Here is a 21528-nt window from a genome sequence, read left to right on the forward strand (position 1 = left end):
GGGCAGTACAGTTTATAACCACTGGTGTGCAAAATTGTTCATTCAAGACTGTTGGCATGTTAGTAGATTCCACTGGCGCATCACCATCCTATCACTGTGATGGATATCAGCTGTGTTGACCATATTGATCTTTTTGAGTGAGTATGGGTGTCATCACTGATAGGAGTAAATAGCTGAAGTTTCTACCTTCATGGCCCAGAGGTTTCTTTGGAGATATTAGTGACCGATGACACCACAGACAATAATTGGACTGACAGCATGAATTCACTTGACTGTCAGTCAGTTTTTAGTTTCAGTGATGGTCGAGCCAGCATCTACATCATTTTTGCATCCTCACCTGTAGAATACTAATACACAGCAATGAAACAGAACAAAATGAAGATTACAAGTTTATTTTGTTTAGTAAGTAAATCTGTCCTCATTACTGTCAACTGTAACCCAAAACACATTAAATTAATGATTATATCCAATGTCAATTTATCCCCTCAAAAAGACCCCCCAAAAAACAAAAATGAAAAAACCCCAAACAAACATATTTCAAAGACGATTGTCATGTCACATATTGGTTTGTCACTTTTAGTGACCATTGATTTTGACAATCTTCAGCCACAAGTAATCAAGTAATGACATATCTTATGTAAAAGTCATTTTATGGCAATTTTCTTTTTCAAACAGTTTGATGTACAAACACTGACACTGCCCCAAGATCTAATGTATAATAACTGAATCTACAACAGTCACCTTAATCCTCTGCACTATTCATCCTTGCAAAATAATGAAATACAAAATTTGATAAAAAATAATAAAGTAACACTAATAGCCAGCTTTTTCTTTGCAACTGATCATGTTTCTCCTGCTGACAAGTTGTACTGGCTTACACTTTATAATTTTACAACCCATAAACCAGCTATCTGCTCTGAATGAAAGTTAAGATGACAACTACCAAAACATACAAAAGAAAAGATTTTTATGAAGAGGACAATGAGATAATCTAAATAAGATCCCGTTGAACATGTTCATATTTGAAGATACATTTCTGAATTTCGTTATCTTCCTGATATCCAAGGAAGACATGAATACTGAATATGTAGCATGCAAATGCATCTGTATTACTTCATGACATAGGCAAAAAGAAACAAACAGGGAGGAAAAACTACTTTAATGTAGAACTCTGTTGTTCACCTGAAGACATCCAAGGTGCTAACACATGGAATCACAAATTGAGAAATCAGTCACTGTATATGATCAAATTTACATTTCCAACATGGAAGCCTTCAGGGTACAAGGTCAAAGCAGACAGAGTGTACACAAAATATGTGGTTTCAATAAACATGTCCAAATGCAGTAAGACTAGATTTACAAGGGCATGTTAAGGGATAAGTTAAAGTCAAATGTTGTAACAGTCTTACAAAACTAATGTTATTCAGCAAACCATATATTTGAACTGCATGTCAAAAACTACCTGCAGAAATGGCTATGAGTAAAAGGTCCTGTTCAATAGCATTATCAATGCAGGGAAAGACAGAGAAAAACCTGAGCAGAAATGCTGACCGTAATTAAAGTATTCATGTTTCATGTGTAAAGTGTAATATTTACTTTTCACTGATTTGCTGAAATCTCCTGTGTGGGTTTCTTCTTCAACAATTTTATGATGCCTCAATCTCAGTTGTGATACATGCCAAACAAATTCATAAAGTGGCAATAATCAACATTTTTCCACCAAAACAGTGAGTGAGTTCAGTTTTATACCCCTTTTAACAATATTCCAGCAATACCACAGCACGGGACGCCAGAAATGGCTTCACACATTGCAGAAATAATAAAGGCATCTCTAAATTAGCTTCACAGAAAAAAACAAAAACAAAATAAGTCGTGTACGCATGGACAGATGACCAACAATGCTCCTGGACATAGATCATTTTGAACAACCAAACATTACTCTGATCTCATCACATTAATCACCTTTAAAATAAATTTCAGAAAATGTCTTTGAAAATGAAAAAAACAGCAGAGTGAACTATTTATTATAAGACTAATTTCAGACCATATGTTGTGGACATCACTTCTAAAAGGAAAAAAAATAAGTTGAAAAAGGTCACAGAACCATAGCCAACATCAGTATACATCTTCACATGAACACTGGGATCATACGAATTGAGTAAACAATGAATCTGTAATGAGACAATTTCACTGCACCAAAGTGCACTCACAGTGAAAAGGAAATTAGCATTAATAATACATAGGAATCAGTTTTTAGACACTCTGCATGCAGTTTACATTTAGCAATGAAAAATATCTGGATAACTTCAGTAAATTCAGATAAACAATGTGTGAAGAGGATAACATCAATAACATCACTGTAACTAAACAACTACTGCACTTCACAAAAATGAAACAAAACTAAACAGATTTTCAGCTAGTATAATGAAGGGGTCAACCAATTCTTGTGAACAGTCTCCTTAAACTAGTGACAGTACCAACATGCTTTGACCAAACAAACTTTAGATGATTGGGGAGGTGGGGAATGTAGAACAATGTGCAGCCTTCAAGAGTAATTGGTTGAGACTCAAGAGAAGCTTGGAAAAGTAAGGCCAAAAAAGATCAGAGCAGGTGAAATCCAGAGATATCAATACACAACCCATATGAAAGTATTATTTACTGCATTAGTATGAACACTGTATGAAAGTAATGCATAAAAACTACATAGCTTTTATAAATTAAACACCCTTGGCTGAAGTGAGGAATCTGAAGATACTTTCCATGTTGCCTTTAGACAAAATAGCCTAATGACACACATGCAAGACAGCAACAAACACGTAATTCTTACATCTTCAGTTATTTTAATAAGAATGTTATAAGCACTTTAAGTTACAAGTGAATATGCCTATTTGAACTGTAACATCAGATTGGAAAATACATATCATATGCAGCGTGACTTTAAAATATTAAGTCCCATGTTTCTGTATGATCAGACCTGGTTCAATTACACCTCTTTGACCTTCAAATCTAAAAAAAAGGAATACTTAGCTTCATCTGTTTCTTTACAACTCTTTTAACAGTACCTAACAGAATTCTTCAATGAACACTTAAATTAATTGATTCAACCACTTGGCACAACAATATAATGGCAGATAACACCTGAAATGGGCTTCACACACTGTACCCATGCAGGAAAATGAACCCATCTCTTCAGCAAACCAATGTATTCATTGAGAAATATAATTTTATGGTGCAGTTTACTAAATATACAGCTTTTCTCTTGGAACAGATGCAGGTCACATATCCACAAATTTGATGTGCCTGAGTGCATGAACGATACACTCTGACATTCACGTTTTACAAGCGACTGTGTTCTTGAATTGATGAAAACCACACGTGGATAATTCCATATTCCTGGGCACACCCCTGGGAATTACAAAGCATGAATAAATGAATAAATAAATAAATAATAAATAAATAGGATTGTTTTGTTTCTGATAAAATCTTTAATCTTCAACAAAATGTCAGCAAAAATTTGTATAAGTCAGATAGTGTGACAGTATGTTCTTCCCTCCCCAATACATCTATTGTGTCAGTCATTTTGACTCCTATATTTGATGTATTATAAAGCAAAGTCACTGTGATTAACTAACTGAGGTACTTCTAAAAACACATTTGTTGTCTATTGGTGTTTGTATTTGAATCTTTATGTTGTGACCCCAAACCGGAAAATGTTCCTGTAAAGCAAATAGAGCATACATTCACTCATATAACATCTCCATTAGAAAAATCTGAATTGGCATATAGTACTATATGGAAAGTGTTTGCAGTTGTGAAGGTACAACATGGGGCTGTAAATAGTTAGAAGAACTGACTTTAACTTTGTGTCAGTTCACTGAAGTATGAACATGCATAGAGTGAAAACCAAACATTCTATCAATGTCAACAAAAAACTCTGACAATCAAATGTTTGTCCTTCACTCTAGGAGGGCACATATTCCAATGTACTCACAAAAAAGTCAATTCTAAATATTGCAAGGTTGATTTATAAGTTGATCATGGCTGCCAAGTTCGTCTGCCAAAGGTCATACATGGTGAAAAATAACTGTTCTGCTATTTAGAGTTGTTGAAAAATATGAAATTTATAACCTTGCATGACTGAAAAACGTTTAATAGAGTCTAATTCTGTGAGAGTCTTAGATATTCTTACCACTTAAGTTTATCACTGCAGCTACATTAGAGGTGGAAATTTCAGAAAATACACTAAAAATGTAATGGTTCACAGCCACATTATCTAGTGGCTATCAACTTGATTTTGTGGCACAACATAATACATTTGACTCACTCAAGAGAAAAAGGAGGAAGCATTTCTGTTTTTTCCTATCACTTGTTTTTTCCATGATGCCTTAACAAACATTAATCAACCTGTAGCCATTAGCACTCATGCCAAGTCTGAAGCCAGCAGATTCTTTAGTGCTGAAACTGGGATCCACGGTGATGAAACGCTAACAAAAAATGACGAGAGTGAATGTCAATATTACCTCAAAGTTGCCTGTACTTGTGGCTGACTGCAATGATCCATGTTATCTAATGGGATGACACCTGGACAAGCCAAGCCATAAACTGCTACTTTTCATTAGTTCACTCTTATCACACAGTATTCTGTATTATAGTAATCTGAATAGAATCAATTCTTAGCCTAATCTGAAGCACACTGATCTCCCTATTTTAGAAATAAAAAGAAAGAGATATCAGCCTCAGAGAACTTAAAGCCATGATCAACAGTCACACTTCAAATCATGTATGGTCAAAATATGGCAAATTATTGAACAAACAAGTTCATCCCATCTATAAACTATGGAATATCATCTTCTCAAAACAAAGGCCAAGTGATACTTTTATCTAAATGTCTCTTTTCACTATGTAACCATTTTTCAAATCAATTAGGACCTTCTGAACAAAGTGCAAATTGACAGACACAATCCTGCAAAATTTCAGTTTCACTGACCCAATTGCACTTGAGGGATTAAAGTTACAATCGACAAACATACTAACTTGTCCTTTTTTATGACCTTCCCTAAAATAACATTCAGTTACACAAAATACCCACCTCTCATGCTCACAAGTTCACCACCACCATAACAAATGGCCTCCTTTCATGATGTAACTTGATTTCATATGTAAATTAAAGACATTAAAACAAGAACATAATTACATGATCAGGTGAGCTTCATGTAACGTAACAGAAAGTGAACATAATGAAAAGTAGAGACAACACTTGCAAGACAATTGTTTTTTTGTTTCCATTTCAACCAAAGGAAGGTAAACTTGGTTATAACAATGTGAACTAGTATTTATAAATAACAAATGAACAGTATAGATCTCCGTGTGGTTGAAATGTAAACACACCAATCTTGCAAAGCTCTGAGGCTTTCATCACCTACAATGAAGAATTACTGAACCATGGACATGATTTTTTACATATGTATGAAAATATGATACATTACTTCTGCTGTTCTACAACGGTCTTGGACACAACTTTATCAAAGAGGAACCATACAGAATAAGGTATTCCACATATTGATCATTCATAAGTGTGGATAGTCTTTTCATCCTAAATGTTTTCAACTGTTAAATCCATGAATAAAAAAGTGTCCAGGAGCAAGCAGCTATTATGTGTTTGTGTCTGCCTTATATGTACTGTACACAAGGGGATGCCACAACCCATGACATGGGCTAGCAGGCTGGTGGTGGATAGGCAGGCAGACACAGACACACAGGCATGTTGGTGCGCAGACAGGCAAGTTGGCAGGGTAGCCACCACTCCATTGATGGGGAATACTTCCTGCTGCCAAGCATAGCACTGGAACCAGCTGCATTCAAATATGCACAGTCCAGCAAAGTCACTTTTTAAGGCCAAATGTTAGACTGTGAAACGATTCTTGGCAGTCGAGCCTGTTTTTGATATGGTATCTTGGTGAGCCTGAAAAATATAATACATTTAAATTAGGAGTGCAGAAAGAAAAAAAATGTAAAACGAATTCCACATGTCAAGAACACTTATGTAAAACTAAAACAGTGTTTGCAAAATAAAAAAAAACAGTTTTGGTAATGATTTGCACTGTGCAAGTTAGAATGACTCATGGCAGTCCTCATCCTCGATATATCCAGGGTCTACGTTCCGAAAAGTCTCCACTATACCCTAGATGCATCTACGGCTCAGCCCGATAAATTTATTACCTCCCTTGGCTGGCTTTTTATCCAATCAGGTGTCTACGCTGGGAATTTGAGCGAACCAATCACAACTCACTTTTGCTTTTTAAATTCTCTAACCGCTGGGCAAACAAACCATGTGTAGGTTCTCTGAAAGTATTAGATGGATTTCTTGCATATGGTTTAAAAAAGGTTTCGGACCTATAAAGTTGCATGTATGATTTCCCCAAATTGTGAGTAGCAAACCTTCGCAGTTGCAACTGCTACCTTTGTTGACACAGGCAAATTCGGTTATAACGACGACCACTCTGATTGGCTACTGTGAGAAAGCGGAGTCAGCAAAGGGAGGTAATAAAATTATCGGGCCTACCCGTAGATGCGTCCAGGGTATAGTGGAGACTTTTCGGAACGTATACCCTGGAGATATCGAGGATGGGCAGTCCTATGCATTGTGTTGAACTGTGTTCAGTTGAAGGGACTGATGCAGCAGTTGGGATATTTAGACTTGTAGTAAGTATTGGTCTGCAACTTCCTCAAGCATCCTAAATATTCAGGTGTATTAACAGACTTTTCTGTTACAACTACCGTTAATACATTCTATTGTCATTGCATCTGTAACTTCCTGTAGCCAGTTTATTTTGTACTGCCATTTTAAATCCATTGTAGTGATCTGTAAATTTCAATGTTCTGTACTCTCTATCTTATCTCATGATTATTTTTGTGGTCTTAGTTTTTAACTTGGTTCTGAGATCTGATATTTATTCAAACACATGCTTTTTCTTCTTCTTGACTTTCCTTTTCTGTCTTGCAAACTAATAGTTGCTTTGAGATGTAAGGTCTTGTCATATGACAGATTTAAAGCTCCATCATTTGTGCAACTACAGACCTTACAAAACGAATAAACTTGTGTTTTTTTGTACATATGAAAGATCTATGGTAAGTCTTAAGCAGAACACAAAATTTCTTCTTAAAAAACGTGTGGTTAATTAATACTGAGCGATGAAAAGTTCCCCAAGAGTCACCAAGGCTTGTTAAATACAACATTTATTCCTAATGCAGGATATTAACCATTCCAAAACACACTCGTGTGATAACCTATATATTTTATAATCATGACCAAAAAGACTTTGCATGACACTTCTTTAATCAGAATGATCTATAACCATTATGACAAGCGATTTTGACAGAATAGTCTACATAGACTTGTAGCTGTCTCTCAGAAAATAAGTAATGCAGGTGACAAACTTAAATGGAAGCAGATTGTGAAAGCATAAAGCGTTCATTTTACAAAACAACTGTTCCGATTGCAGGTTTCGACAAACCTGTAAACAAGGTTAACTAACCCTAGAAATGTACATGAATACTAGTGCAACCCACATAGGTATACCTCACATCACGTCACGGGGGTGCGCAACTTTGATTGGTTGTTCATGGAAGAGAAGTGTGCACTGTTGTCAAAAAGGTTGATTTAAGGTAATATACTGTCAAAATGAGTAGTTTTAATGACAGGGTTTCATTCATGACGGTGTCAATAAATGATTTATGTATTAGTACCCCCCTAGAGTATATGTGATCTTTACTGCAAGTTTGCAAGAAGTGTTTCCATTTTAATTAACTTTACCATTGTTTACCATGTCATTGAGGTTAAGCAATGAGGTAAACGCCAGAGTGTAAGTCAATGAACCTTTGCTGAGTATTTTCTAAACTACTAAACTTACTGATCTGCTAGTCACAAACCACACTTTGGGTTAACAACATCACTGCATCTTTAATCTGCTTAAAACTCAACATCAAACTTGTGTAGTTAAAAAAGTTTTGATAATCACTCACAAGTTTGCTCAGATGCAGAAAACCTTGTATTTGACGCACAAATTATGTCAAATATGCAGTGAAGTTAGAAGCTTGCGTCATTGCTGATGCAATGCTACGGGACCCTTGGTTCAGATAATCTTAACTTCAGTGGCTGTTGTTTAAAACTACTTAGTTTAATGATTGCCAGTTAACTAAATTAAATACCCGACCTGTCATTATTACACTGTCGCAGTTGATGTCTTGATTAAAGTTCCAGACTGAAGTTAACAGCACAAAACATGTCCATGACTCCCTCCCATGAAACCAGGAAGTCATGATGACTCCTTAATTTTTCTGTCTTGCCCAAACACTGGGCAATGGTACTCAGATCCTGAGAATCACACTGTTAATTTCTCACATTGATACGGAGGTGAAAAATGTTGTAACAGAACATTATCACAATTGCTGTTCTCGCTGGGTTGCTTGGTGAACAACAATTCCTTTGTGTCAAAGGTAACAGCTTTACTAGTCGTACATGGACTTTGAACAATATACCATTGGCCAATGTTTATGTCTTCACAAAAAAATGGTCACTATTTTGCCATTAATTTCACACAACTTTTATTTAGTTCCTGATTTATATGATTGATAGTTTCAAAGAAACAATAATCATGCTCATCAGTTGATGTGATGTGACCAAATAGCTGACCTTAAACTTTTACTTGATCAATCCAGTCAATCAGTGTGGCTGGTTAATAGACTGATTCAGTTTTATAGGGGCTGAACAATTTCTGTACAAACACTTATGTGAATATCAGTATCAATAACTATGCAGCATTACAAGTGATAAAATGTAAGAATGGCAAAAATATTACTGGTTTGATTAGAATACTAAAAGACTCAATTACCAACAAAGGCTTACAAGTTTATGAACATTATTCAAAATTGAATGACCAGTTTAAAATTGCACATTGTCATAGTGCATACTGAACGGGTATCTTGTGGCAATATGGAACACTGCATGTAGTATTTCAAAGGGGAGTTTCGGAGTTCCTTGGGTCAAAATGATCACTCAGCTGTCAATACATTAACCAGCAATCAGGATTTCTTCAAAATATCAGCAAATCAGTTACTGGCCCTTCACAGATCATATGATTTATGACAACAGTCACGGCACAAGTCAGTGAGTGAGTTCAGTTTTACATCGTACTCAGCAATATTCCAGCTATATGCTGGCGGTCTGTCGATAATCCAGTCTGGATCAGGCAATTCAGTGATCAACAGCATGAGCATCAATGTGTGCAACTCGGAACTGATGACATGTATCAATCAAGTCAGCGAGCTTGACCACCCAATCCTGTTAGTCACCTCTTACATCAAGCACTGTCACTGCACAAGTCAAGTCTAGTTGTGTTGATTTAGTTGGTACAAAGCTTCTACTTACCTGGAAACCTATGGGAAACTTTGCAGGTATATTTAGCCGTTCTTTCAATTTCTTTCTGCAATGTGAAAACATCCAGTTATAAAAATGACAAGAAAAGAGGTAAATGAGTAAATAAAACATAGCAACAGAAATATAATGTTGGCATTATTTCTTAACTGTGAGTGAGATACAACTCTATATAGTGAATTCTGAAATCATGTCCACCATTCTTTGAGGTGCACACTCAACATTTTTTCTGATGAACATTATGTCAACTACCTTCTCAGTCATGCACATCTATCATTTCATACTGAACTCAAATATATCTATCTACTCTCTCCCTTATAATCCCTAATTGCTAAATGCTGTCCCCAAAATCCACTGAAGTTACAAGCACATCTGGTGTAGGAACAACTTTCAGTTCCGAAAACCACTGGTCCCAAAGCAGTCAACACCCATCCCAATAGCCACCTCAAGCTATCATCCTGGTAACCTTGGATTTTGCTAATGAGTGAGTTTAGGTTTACTCCACACTCAGCCAATATTCCAGCTATATGGCAGCAGTCTGTAATTAATCGAGTCTGGACTATACAATCGAGTGATTAACAGTGTAAGCATCAATCTGTGCAAATGGGAACTGATGACAAGTGTCAACCAAGTCAGCAAGCCTCACCACCCGATCCCGTTAGTCACTTCTCATGACAAGCATAGTCACCTTATATGGCAAGCATGGGTTGATGATGGCCTATTCTACCCTATCCAACCCTATATGTATCCAACATGTACCATAGGAAATTCTGAAACTAAGTGCTCCCAGATACTGCCATTCATTTTAAAGATACAGTAAACTCCCTGGATCTCACGCTCCTGAATCTCGAATCTTCTACATATCTCCGGTGCCAACCTCTTATCATATATTTCTCATTATGTTTTTAGTTATATTTTGAAGTTTGAGACACACATACACATGATATATCAAACCTGAAAATTAGTCCAAAAATCACCAAATCATACACAGTATAAACTTTGCATCTAAATCTCGAACTGTACTCACATTAACAAACATTTACAGACATTGTGTTGTCAACAAACAATTACTACATGGTTAAATAATATTTAACGTGAGGATTACTTAAGCTGAATTCACCATGGCAATGCCACTGTCAATGCCAATCATCTTTGAGGCTATCACACGTGAACAGTTAACCAGCTTCATCTTCCGCATGTGGGAACATCAAAAAGATGAACTGCTACACATAGGGATCAGGTAACTGCTGTGACTGCTAACTTCATGACAATCACCTACGAGGCTATTAAATTTGTCAGTCTTTTTCTTGCACCACGTCAAGTGTTGATGTATGTATGACACTCACTCACGTATACAAGTTCAATGTATATGTAGTATTATGTACACAATGAGCACATATACAATGTATTTCAGTCTTTAGTCACATGAAATCTTGAACCTGTCTTAACAGTCCCTTGGGGTTCGAGATCCAGGGAGTCAACTGTATCATAATCTTAGTCATAGTTATAATCTCATTATTATACGCTTGCATGCTCATGCTTACTGACACACAAGCTACAGAAGATTTATTCTGAATGAAACACGTTTACAGATCAATTAATTGGATCATGAAAGTGAAACAAATTCACACAAAAACTACCAGAAAGGTAAATTTAGGCTTTAACCAAGGACTGAAGTATTGAAGGACCACAGGGGAATAATCATTGGTCTAGTCATCTAATTCTGTAGAGGACACAAGTAAGCCTTTCTTTGTAAGAAAGGTCTTGTAATAGGGTAAGGATCCCTTGGTAAGACATGGATATGATAAAGTAGAAGTACCCAATCTTTGTGTTGGATTCTGCTCTATTAGCATCAACTGTCCATAATGCTAACTTGTCCCCTTTGCCTCGAATGTTAACCACTGCTCCACATACATCATCACTTTGTTCATCAAAGGCCTCCCCAATCAAACACAGTAACTGCAAAGAAGAAAGAAGTGCTTCAAGTTATCATGATATTGTACTTTAGAATGCCTTAGGTAGAAAATAATCTTAGACAATAACAAAAACATAAAATCAAACCATTTACTTTGTGCAATGCCAACTACAATTTACAAACACCAACTGCTGAGACTGATTTCAAGCCTTAACTTACTGTTTCAAGCCAAAAGTTATCAAGATCTGTATGCCTCTGTTGCTTGTTGAGACTAATGAGCCAGCGGCCACCGTTCTTATTTCGAGAATCTTCCCATGCCGGCTGTATTCCTTCCTGTCAATGTAAGAGACGTACCTCAGTTTTCACATGTAGTTCCATTAACTAAAAACAGTGCCACTGTACTGTAGTTCAACCTAGCTAACAATTCACCACAAAGACACTTAACACAAGCTGTTATCGCCTTTGATATTCAAATACTTTCGGTATTAATGCCAACAACATTAATATTAACCAACTGCACAGCATATGACAATAAAAGGAAAAACATGTTGTGAAGTTATCCTTAAATTCTGACAATTTGTGATGTTAAAAAAGTGCATGCAAAACTGCACCATAACCAGAACTTATCCCTCAAAATGCTGAAAAGAAATCAGGATTTGTGCTAAATACGTTCATGTGACAACCAAAAATGCTTTTCATTATAGTGAGTGAGTGAGTTTAGTTGTATGCCGCACTCAGCAATATTCCAGCTATATGGCGGTCGTCTGTAAATAATCGAGTTTGGACCAGACAATCCAGTAAACAACATGACCACCGATCTGCTCAATTGGGAACCGATGAAATGTGTCAACCAAGTCAGCGAGCCTGACCACCCAATCCTGTTAGTCGCCTCTTACGACAAGCATAGTCGCCTTTTATGGCAAGTATGGGTTGCTGAATGCCTATTCTCCCCCGGGACCTTCACGGGTCCGTTTCATCATAGAAACTGAGGTAGACACAAAGAAAATGAAATCTGAACCTTAAACATTCAAGTGTCATGAAGGGCACTTCAAGATGACGTTTGAGACAAGTGAGGAACATAGTCAAAATAGAAAATACAGCATAAGTCAAAAACTGTATTCAGCTCCAATACTAACTGGAGTGGTGTGGGTACTACTGAACAGGTAACGCCATATCTAGCCTAATTCCTACTATGTTTCATCACATATAACAATTATTAATACACACAGCCAACCTCTCAATACACATCATATTCATGTGTGAAGACAAGTTAATCCTGTTTTTCCGAACATTGACAGTGGGCTATTCCAAACAATGATGTTGGGCTTTTCCAAACACTCGTGTCGGACTATTCCAGGCTATTGTTGGGCTGATGACCTCTATCATGAGTATTTACGTTCAAGTATACTTGTTTTGTTTATATAATATACTCTGATCTCCAGGTTTTTACTGAAATTTGTATAACTTAGTTCCAGTATATAGCTGGAATAATGTTGAGTGTGGCAACCAACCAACCAACCAACAACTGGTCCTGCTAGGTCCCATGTGATTTTTTCACTCGACACTGTGTAAAAGGAATTCATGTTGATTTTCTTGCAAATTCTGGAAGAGTTTGCTCTGAATATATGTCAATATTACGACCATATCAGGGTTAATATTTTTCATAGAATGCCCTTGGGCAAAATATCATTATCATGGTAACATGAAATCACGAACAATGCCATGACGTCACGGTTCTTCTGCGACATTGTGTTCTACATGTGGCAAAGGTGGGTAGCTAGCCCATGTTTGAAAGTCGATTTGGGTTTATCATTCTCAATTTAACGACTTCAGTAATAAACAGAATATTATATTTGTGCCCATGATACACTAAGTTTACGACACTCATGCCTAAATATCAGCATATCCCGACTCTCAGTAAATACTGACATTTAGGGACTTGTAAATGTTGTAAATATAGTGTGACATGCACACTCATGTAATATCCTCTATATACTGTAATTGGATGGAAAATAATGGAAATGGAAAATAAAAAAATAATAATATAAAGACCACGTACTGTGTATAGTGTTGTGGTCTTACCTTAATATTCAAAAGTGTCTTCACTCAAAACACTGATATACCAGGTGCACCACCTATAACGGTATAGTGTAATAGTGTAACCATAACTCATATATTGCACATGTATTAGACCATACATGTTGTTGCAAACAAGACCAGATATGTCATTGTTTGATGTGTTACCTGAAAATCCTAGTAATGATGATAACATTCTACCATTACCGACAGGCAAACTGTAGCGCAAATGGGCTGCGCAGCATAGAGAAAATGAATGTTCTTCTTATATGTGAGCGAAGCAAGCAAAGGTTGGCCACATACTTTCCTCGCTTAAGTTCGACAATTATTTTGATGTCAAAATAAAATAACGCCACCATCACAAGTATGCACCCATTTCTTCACTGGGTTGTGCTCTCACATTTACAACCCCATGCTGAACAATTACTCACGTGAAATATTTTTTATTCAACATTTTAAGTGCATCTCATGATAGATCAGACCGTTCTTCGCTTCCATCCCCCCCTTCCAGCTTCCGGTTCGACGGAATATGGAATACTTACAGTTACCTCCTCTGCTTCATTCACCAGAAGTGTTTTATGTAGAATAAATGATACGCAAATTCTAACAATAGCGACGACAGATAATCTCCAACAGGTTCATAATAAAATTACTCAAATTGCTATTTCTTTTTAATTTCTGCTTATTCTTGTTCCGTCAGTCCGTTCAACCGGAAGCTGTCAGGGGTAATGGAGGCGAAGAACGATCTGAATACCAAGACTGGCGCTTAAAATGTTGAATAAAACATATATCATGTCAGTAATTACAAAACATGGGGTAGGAAATGTGAGAGCACAACCAAGTGAAGAAATGGGAGCGTACCTTTGATGGTGGCGATATTTGTTTTGAGACGGAAAACAATATATAGAAGGCTTGTCATATTTTCTATGCTCCGCAACCCCATTTGTGCTACAGTTTGCCTGTGCATTACCATGCAGGGAAAAAAAAGGTAGGTTACAATTCAAATGCTTCCATGAAAGCATCATATGAAATAATTTATGCCTATATTTACCCAACTTACGCATATGAGCATGAGTCAAACACGTGGTATAAAAGGTACCCGGTGCTGAGCAGCTATATACTAGGTAACAAATCTCATGTGAGTACATCGGAGGGAGTTTGTTCTCCATGGAACAAAATTGACATGAACGATTCATCGTATGACAGTGCCATGAACAACTGGTTACAGCCACCCCAATCAAAGTTAGGCTAAGTGCTGGGGATCATGGGAGTGAGCGAGTGAGTTGGGTTTTACGCTGCACTCAGCAATATTCCAGCTATATGGTTGCTGAAAATTTCTTGATTGACACTGACCAATACACTATACTAAAACGTGAAAAATACTAGTATGTGAACAAGCCAATATGAAAGAAGTACGAACTATAAATAAGACCACATCGAGTCTGCTTAAAGAAATATGGTCAGTTAACCTACGTAATGGGTAGGATATTAACAAAAAAGAGCACATCTGATTCTACTTAATATAACTTTAACGATGTCAATTAAACAAGTGTAGAAGTGAGCAAAGCTCACATAACCCCTTCTTCCCACTTTGGGACATGGAGTGAGTGAGTGAGTGAGTTTAATTTAGTTTAATTTTACGCCACACTCAGCAATATTCCAGCTGTATGGCGGTCGTCTGTACATAATCAAGTCTGGACCAGACAAACCAGCTATCAACAGCATGAGCATCGATGTGCACAATTGTGAACCGATGAAATGTGTCAACCAAGTCAGCGAGCCTGATCACCCAATCCTGTTAGTCGCCTTTTATGGCAAGCATGGGTTGCTGAGGGTCTATTCTACTTTGGGACCTACAAAGGTCTTTGGGACATGGACACTGATGTTCATATATAATGTGACAAGGATCAGCAGCTCACAAAACTTTCTCCTTGACTCTAAACTTTGTATACATGTTAAATAATAGTTTTGCCATGTACACTTTTATTTGCATAAATGAAATAAAGAAATTAACTATTTAGAAGCAATCAGAACTATATTTGTACTTATGACATAAACAAAACAACCTATGTAGATACAGAAAATAAATCACATGTTGATAACACCAAGGAAATAACTAATCTAGATACAGAAAATAAACCATGTATTGGTATATATGACACAAAAAAACAAGAGTCATCAGAAGATGACATATCCCCCCGGCCCCCACATATTTGAAAGGACAAATCATTCGACAGTTACTTATTGTGTTTTTAGACCAAGTCAGAATTGTTTCCATGGAATTCATGAAAAATATAAATGCCATATATCTGTAATCAGAAAAAGTCACCATTTCAAGATCTGTCTCGTATATCTGCCAAGATCTGTTGAAAGATATGAAATGGTTTTCAAGTTGTGCTCCAGAAACGAAGTCAGAAACGTTTCCATAGAAACATCGAAAATAATAAATCAGAAAAACATGTAAGTAACAAAAGGTACCACTTTGAGGTCTGCCACAGATATCTACCAAGTAACACTGACAGATATTAAGGAGTTTTGGAGTTCTGCTCCGGAAATGAAACACACCTCTCACTTTTGAGACTAAGTACAAAACGTGTCCATGGAAACCGAGAAAAACATACATCATAAGAACCTGTACATAGCAAAAGGCACCACTGTAGGTTCCGATTGATATATATACCAAGTTTTGCAGAAAAATATTGAACGGTTTTTGAGTTCTGCTCCGGAAACGAAGCACATCCCTCCATTTTGAGACTAAGTCCAAAACATTTCCATAAAAACGGAGAAAATAATAAATCAGAAAAACATGTACATACCAAAAGGCACCACTTTGGGGTCTGCCACACATATCTACCAAGTTTTGCAGAAACATATTGAACGGTATTTGAGTTATGCTCTGGAAATGAAGCCTGCCCACCGCTAGACTAACACCAAAATGTTCCATGGAAAAACAAAAAAAAATAAATAAAAATGCCAAAACTCTGTAAATAGCAAAAGGCACAACTACAGGTTGAGATCCTTAGATCTATCAAGTTTGGTCTAAAAATATTGAGGTTTCTGAGTTATGCTCCGGAAACAAAATGATTAGAGACAGACGGATGGACGGACAGACAGACGAGGCGTCGACTATATCTCCCCACATTACATGCCAGGGGGATAAAAATATAAAAGCTGTAAATCTGTAAACACTAAACATAAAAGGTACCACTTTAAGATCTGAATCATATCACTGCCAAGATCTGTTCAGAATATCAAATGGTCTTTGAGTTGTGCTCTGCAAACGAAATCCATCCTTCCCTTTTGAGTCTGAATCATTTCCAAGGAAACCCAGGAAAATAATAATGCCAAAAATTTGTAAATAGCAAAAGGCACCATTCTGAGGTCTGCCTAACATATCTGTCGGGTTTTGAAGATTTCGAGTTGTGCTCCAGAAACAAAGTTTTCGTGAAGAAGTGGATAGACTTAACACCCTACTTCCCTGTCATTAAAGAGAAATTCAACAAATGTTCAAATGTCTCAAAACATACAAAATACAAAACACAAAAACATATAAGATATGCACACTTCAAGTCTCTATAAAAGACATATATAAGTTAACTGAGGTTTGTGCTTTTTGAGGAAAAGTGGAAGTATAACCCCTTTTGTATGGGGGTATAGAATCAAATTCAGTTAAGTTCTAACGTCTGTAGAAGTGACAAAATTAAGAATTTGGATGAACAAAGTATGCAATGCACACCTGTAGAGTCCCAATGAAACACACATAGAAGCTCAATCAATTCTGTTGAGCAGCTTTAGTGGAGAAGTGGATAGACTTCACCCCCCATAACACTACATTCAGAAAGACATTCAACAGAATTTATGTAAGTTCAAACAGCAGTAAAACTAAAAAAATATATATATAATACGAAAACAAAATATGAAACGATTCCCTTTTGAGGCCCTACAAAGCACATGTGTAGTCTAACTGAATTCCATAGAGTAGTTTTTGAGAAGTGGATAACATACAGTGCCCTTCCTTCCACCATCATCATAGAAAAATTCAGCAAAATGTATATAAATTCAAATGTCTCTTCACAAATACAAATCCAAAAGTTGAGATGCACACCATTTGAGTACCAAGAAAGCCCATGTGTTAGTTCACTGAATTCCACAGGGACTTTTTTGGGAAGTGGACAACGTACACCCTCCCCCAGACCCCTTCATCCCTTATTACACAATCATCATAAAGAAATTCAGTAAAATGTATACAAGTTCAAATGTCTCCAAACTTACAAAAAAAAAACAATATTATACAAATTATACAAAAACCATTTGAGTACCAAGAAAGCTCATGTATAAGTTCACTGAATTTCAGAGAGCATTTTTTGTGGAGAAGTGGATAGGGTACATTCCGTGTTCAGTACGGGCGACACGCAGATGGTATGACAGACATATGGACAGACATGAAGGGTAATCCTATATACCCCTTGCCATATATGGTGGGTTTTATTGGGTTTATGAGTTATTATTTATGAGTTTCCATGTTTGGAAATGATCCAAGTGTCATCATGATCTTGAAGTTTGGGTCAAGATCACCCAAATCAATTGGTGTCTGTCTAATCTTCCAGTGTAGGCTGTCACTACATTTGAAGACATTGGGTCCATCAGTTTATGAGATATCACGTTAACAAAATGCTGAATACAATGTTCCCTGTTCCGCATAATGGTAATGGAATGAAAGTCAGAAGTGATACAGATCTCAGGTACAGAATATCTCTACAATAAAAAAGTAGGGGAAATTCAATGTATAGCTTTAACATTAACTGATATTTATGAGATACATATTCTAGCACGACATTATGAGATACTCGATTCTGATTGGTTGACTGCTGCACGTGACTGTGGTTAAACCTAGATCAAAGGACCGCTAATTACACGTCGATCTCTTCACCTGCGTATGAATACATAGCACTCGCTGACCTTTTTGTTTGTAAATAAACATGGTGTTTGAATTAGACACAGGCGATTTTCACCTTGGTACCTTCTACAAGATATTCGGAGAAGAGGAATTTAATCTAAAACCGGAATGGTTCGATGACGACCTACTGGTATCAAGCAGTACAAGTGAAATTCTTCAACAAGAAGACAGGTACATGTTTCGGCACACACTGAGTGTCACTGAATTAACGCTAGATTCCACATAGAGCGGTGCCAGGTATTACAGAACTGCTAACATCACATCACGCCTAAGTTAGTAATTCCCCCTTTTTTTTATCACTCGTGACACAAATAAATACACAAAACGAACCTCACAATATCTTTATATGCGGGGATGGAATTTTGTTCAGTGACGGCCGCTTGTTCGGTAATACCCGAGACCGCTCTACAAAACAGTTGTACAAGACTGTACTACATACGGTTTCCACTCCAAAACAAAGCACAAAAAAGTATGAATTAAAATGAAAATGAAATTTATTATTATAAACAGCAATAAACATAAAACACATTAACATTATTTTCCCAGATGAAGGAAAGTTTGAACCCTCTTCAAAGCGTTTCAAGACCGTAATCGACACCGAACTGGAGACTATTGTATTGGATTCCCAAATCAAGTCTACTTTGCAAACTACCACCTGGGGTGTGAAAATCCTAAAACGTAAGACCTATAAATATGATAAACAAATTAAAATAAAAACAATACAATACAAAACAAAACCCACATCTATAATAACGTGTATTGCAGTACAGAATTCACCGTTCAGTATAAATCAATAAAGTCATTTTTGTTTTCCTTTCATTCAATCTAGAGTGGCTACAGTTTCATGGACAATTGCCAGATTTCGAGACTCTCACTGTGGATGAGTTGACTAAAGTCCTGAAGCAGTTCTATGCAGAGGTCTGGAACAGCAAAGGCAACTTTTACTCAAAGTCTTCATATGTCGGAATCTGGGCAGCGATTCACAGACGTCTTCGTCTGCCACCGTTCAACTTGAACGTGAACATTCTACAAGACAGAGAGTTTCACTGTTTTCTTTAATGCAATGCTTCGAAAAATAAAGCAGTTAGGCCTCAACAATGCCAAACATCACCATGCTATTTCGGACGGGGATTTGGAAAAGATACATAATCAGCAAAACGTTGATAATCCCGTTGATCTTCAAAGCAAAGTTTGGTTTGACCTCACATTGGGATTTGGGCGCAGGGGATGTGAGAATCAAAGTGTGTTATCTGTCAATTCTTTCGCAGTTGAAGTTGACAATGTTGGCTGACGTTTATTACTATAACTCACAGTGAGGCCACTAAAAACCACCCAGGCGGTATTGGGGACTATGAATATGCTAAACCCCGCATCTAGGCCACCGGTACCCCTCTATGTCCAGTTGTTTCATTTAGAAAATTTGTTTCCAAACTGAATCCCCAAAATCAGGCTTTTTACCAACAACCATGCAAACGAGTCTCTGAAAGTGACGATGTTTGGTATACCACAAAACCTTTGGGCCATAACATGCTAAAAACAATGATGAAGCAAATCTCTGTTAAATGTGGTCTCAGTAAGCAGTACACCAACCATTGTGTTCGGTCCACCACTGTAACAATCTTATCACATGCAGGTGTTGAGGCTAGAGAAATTGTCAAAATAACAGGTCACAAAAACCATCAAAGTTTATCATCCTACAACACCGATTCATCGGCAGCACTGGAACGCCATTACTCAGCCATCCTTCACAACAGCAAAGAAAACATTCGGCCTATCCCTAACCTGATGCCTTTGGTCCCCGCTGCATCGTCAGTTGTTGCACTATCAACGTCTACTGTAAACGTGTCCAATATTAAAACTGGCATGTCTGGTCTATTCCAAATTGGCAACAGCAGCGTGGTGATTAATAACTACTTCCGTGAGTAAGTTTGAAAGTTTGAAGCGACAACACTTTACAGTCGTCCTACTTGTAGGTCATGGGCGAGTCTATAGTAATGTACTCTAGGGGTGAGGTGAGTTTTCAGTTGCATATAATTGCTTAAAATTGTTTAGGGGTTCTACACTATGTAACTGACAGCATTGTATCCATATGTAAGAGACACAAAGAAGTTGTTTGAGCATGAAAAATAAAGTTCTTGTACTTTGCAAATGTTTTGTCTAAATCATTGCACATCCTGTTCTTGAGTTGGAGGATTCCATATCGATTCCTGGAAAAACGCCCCATCACAACCCTGTGCTCTTGAAAGTGTCCGAATTTCAAACGCATGTCAGTCGTGTTAGAATGGAGATAAAGGCATTCTGTTTACATTTTTGCGGTCCTTTATCTGTTGATATAAAACCGGTAAATGTTTCCATTGAAACCTCACACATTCATTCTGTCGTTGAATTCCGAATGGCCATAGATTATGTTACGATGATTGATCAAAGCACCCTTCTGTCCATCACACCATTCACCACAAAATGTCTAACATATTAACAGTGCAAATATCTGCCTCTATTCTCAATCCTGGATTTGGCACACACCTCATGAAATGTCCAGTGCCAACTCATTACATCCAATTTTCCTGCAGAGCAACAGAAACCTCACTGAAAGTGGTGATGGTGATTGTTGACAGTTATGTAAAGAGCATGAACTCAATGTGCTTTTTGTGCTGTCATTCTGGAAGACAGACTGACCCAATGTTGGTGCACACATTTGTGTTTCAACAGGGAAAAGAAAAGTATTTCATGGTCTGTTATCTTCTTGTATGAAAAGCTGTTTTAGACCCGCAGGTATTGTCTTAGCAAAATTGCAGCAGTGTAAGTCTCCTTCCTAATATTCACAGGGACTACAATTGAACATTTTGTCAAAACCCACTAACTGGAATGTAAGGCAAATCTTTTTGTAGTCAACGCTAGATCTTGCAGATGACAGAAGAAACATGCATTTAGAGTTATCTCCTTTTCTTGATCTGCATTTGCAAAACATCTTATATTTCCGTGCATCATGCACGATTCCATGTTATTGAAGATAAAGAAATGGTACTACTAAGTATCAAATGAGTTGCCATTGACAGTGGGGTACATTGCAATGTACCTCGCTTGTAAGTGGGGTACACTGAAATTAACAGAGCAGCACTTAGTCAATCAGAAAATGACATTTATGTG

At 37.0% G+C, this 21528-nt stretch overlaps 1 protein-coding gene across 2 annotated transcripts in view; it reads right to left on the reverse strand.

Annotated features, from left to right (window-relative positions):
* Window positions 1-376: 376 nt before the first annotated feature.
* The window catches only part of LOC137283778 (eukaryotic translation initiation factor 4E-like), a 53810-nt gene continuing 32658 nt past the window's right edge, over window positions 377-21528 (reverse strand). For both annotated transcript variants that reach the window (XM_067815461.1, XM_067815462.1), the window contains exons 4-7: window positions 11568-11681; window positions 11253-11392; window positions 9428-9482; window positions 377-5962 (exon numbers count right to left, since the gene is read on the reverse strand). In XM_067815461.1, coding sequence (XP_067671562.1) covers window positions 5903-5962; window positions 9428-9482; window positions 11253-11392; window positions 11568-11681 — 369 coding nt within the window. In that variant the 3' untranslated portion in view covers window positions 377-5902. The remainder of the gene's footprint in view (window positions 5963-9427; window positions 9483-11252; window positions 11393-11567; window positions 11682-21528) is intronic.

Source organism: Haliotis asinina, chromosome 5 (assembly GCF_037392515.1).
Source record: "Haliotis asinina isolate JCU_RB_2024 chromosome 5, JCU_Hal_asi_v2, whole genome shotgun sequence".
NCBI lineage: Eukaryota > Metazoa > Mollusca > Gastropoda > Lepetellida > Haliotidae > Haliotis > Haliotis asinina.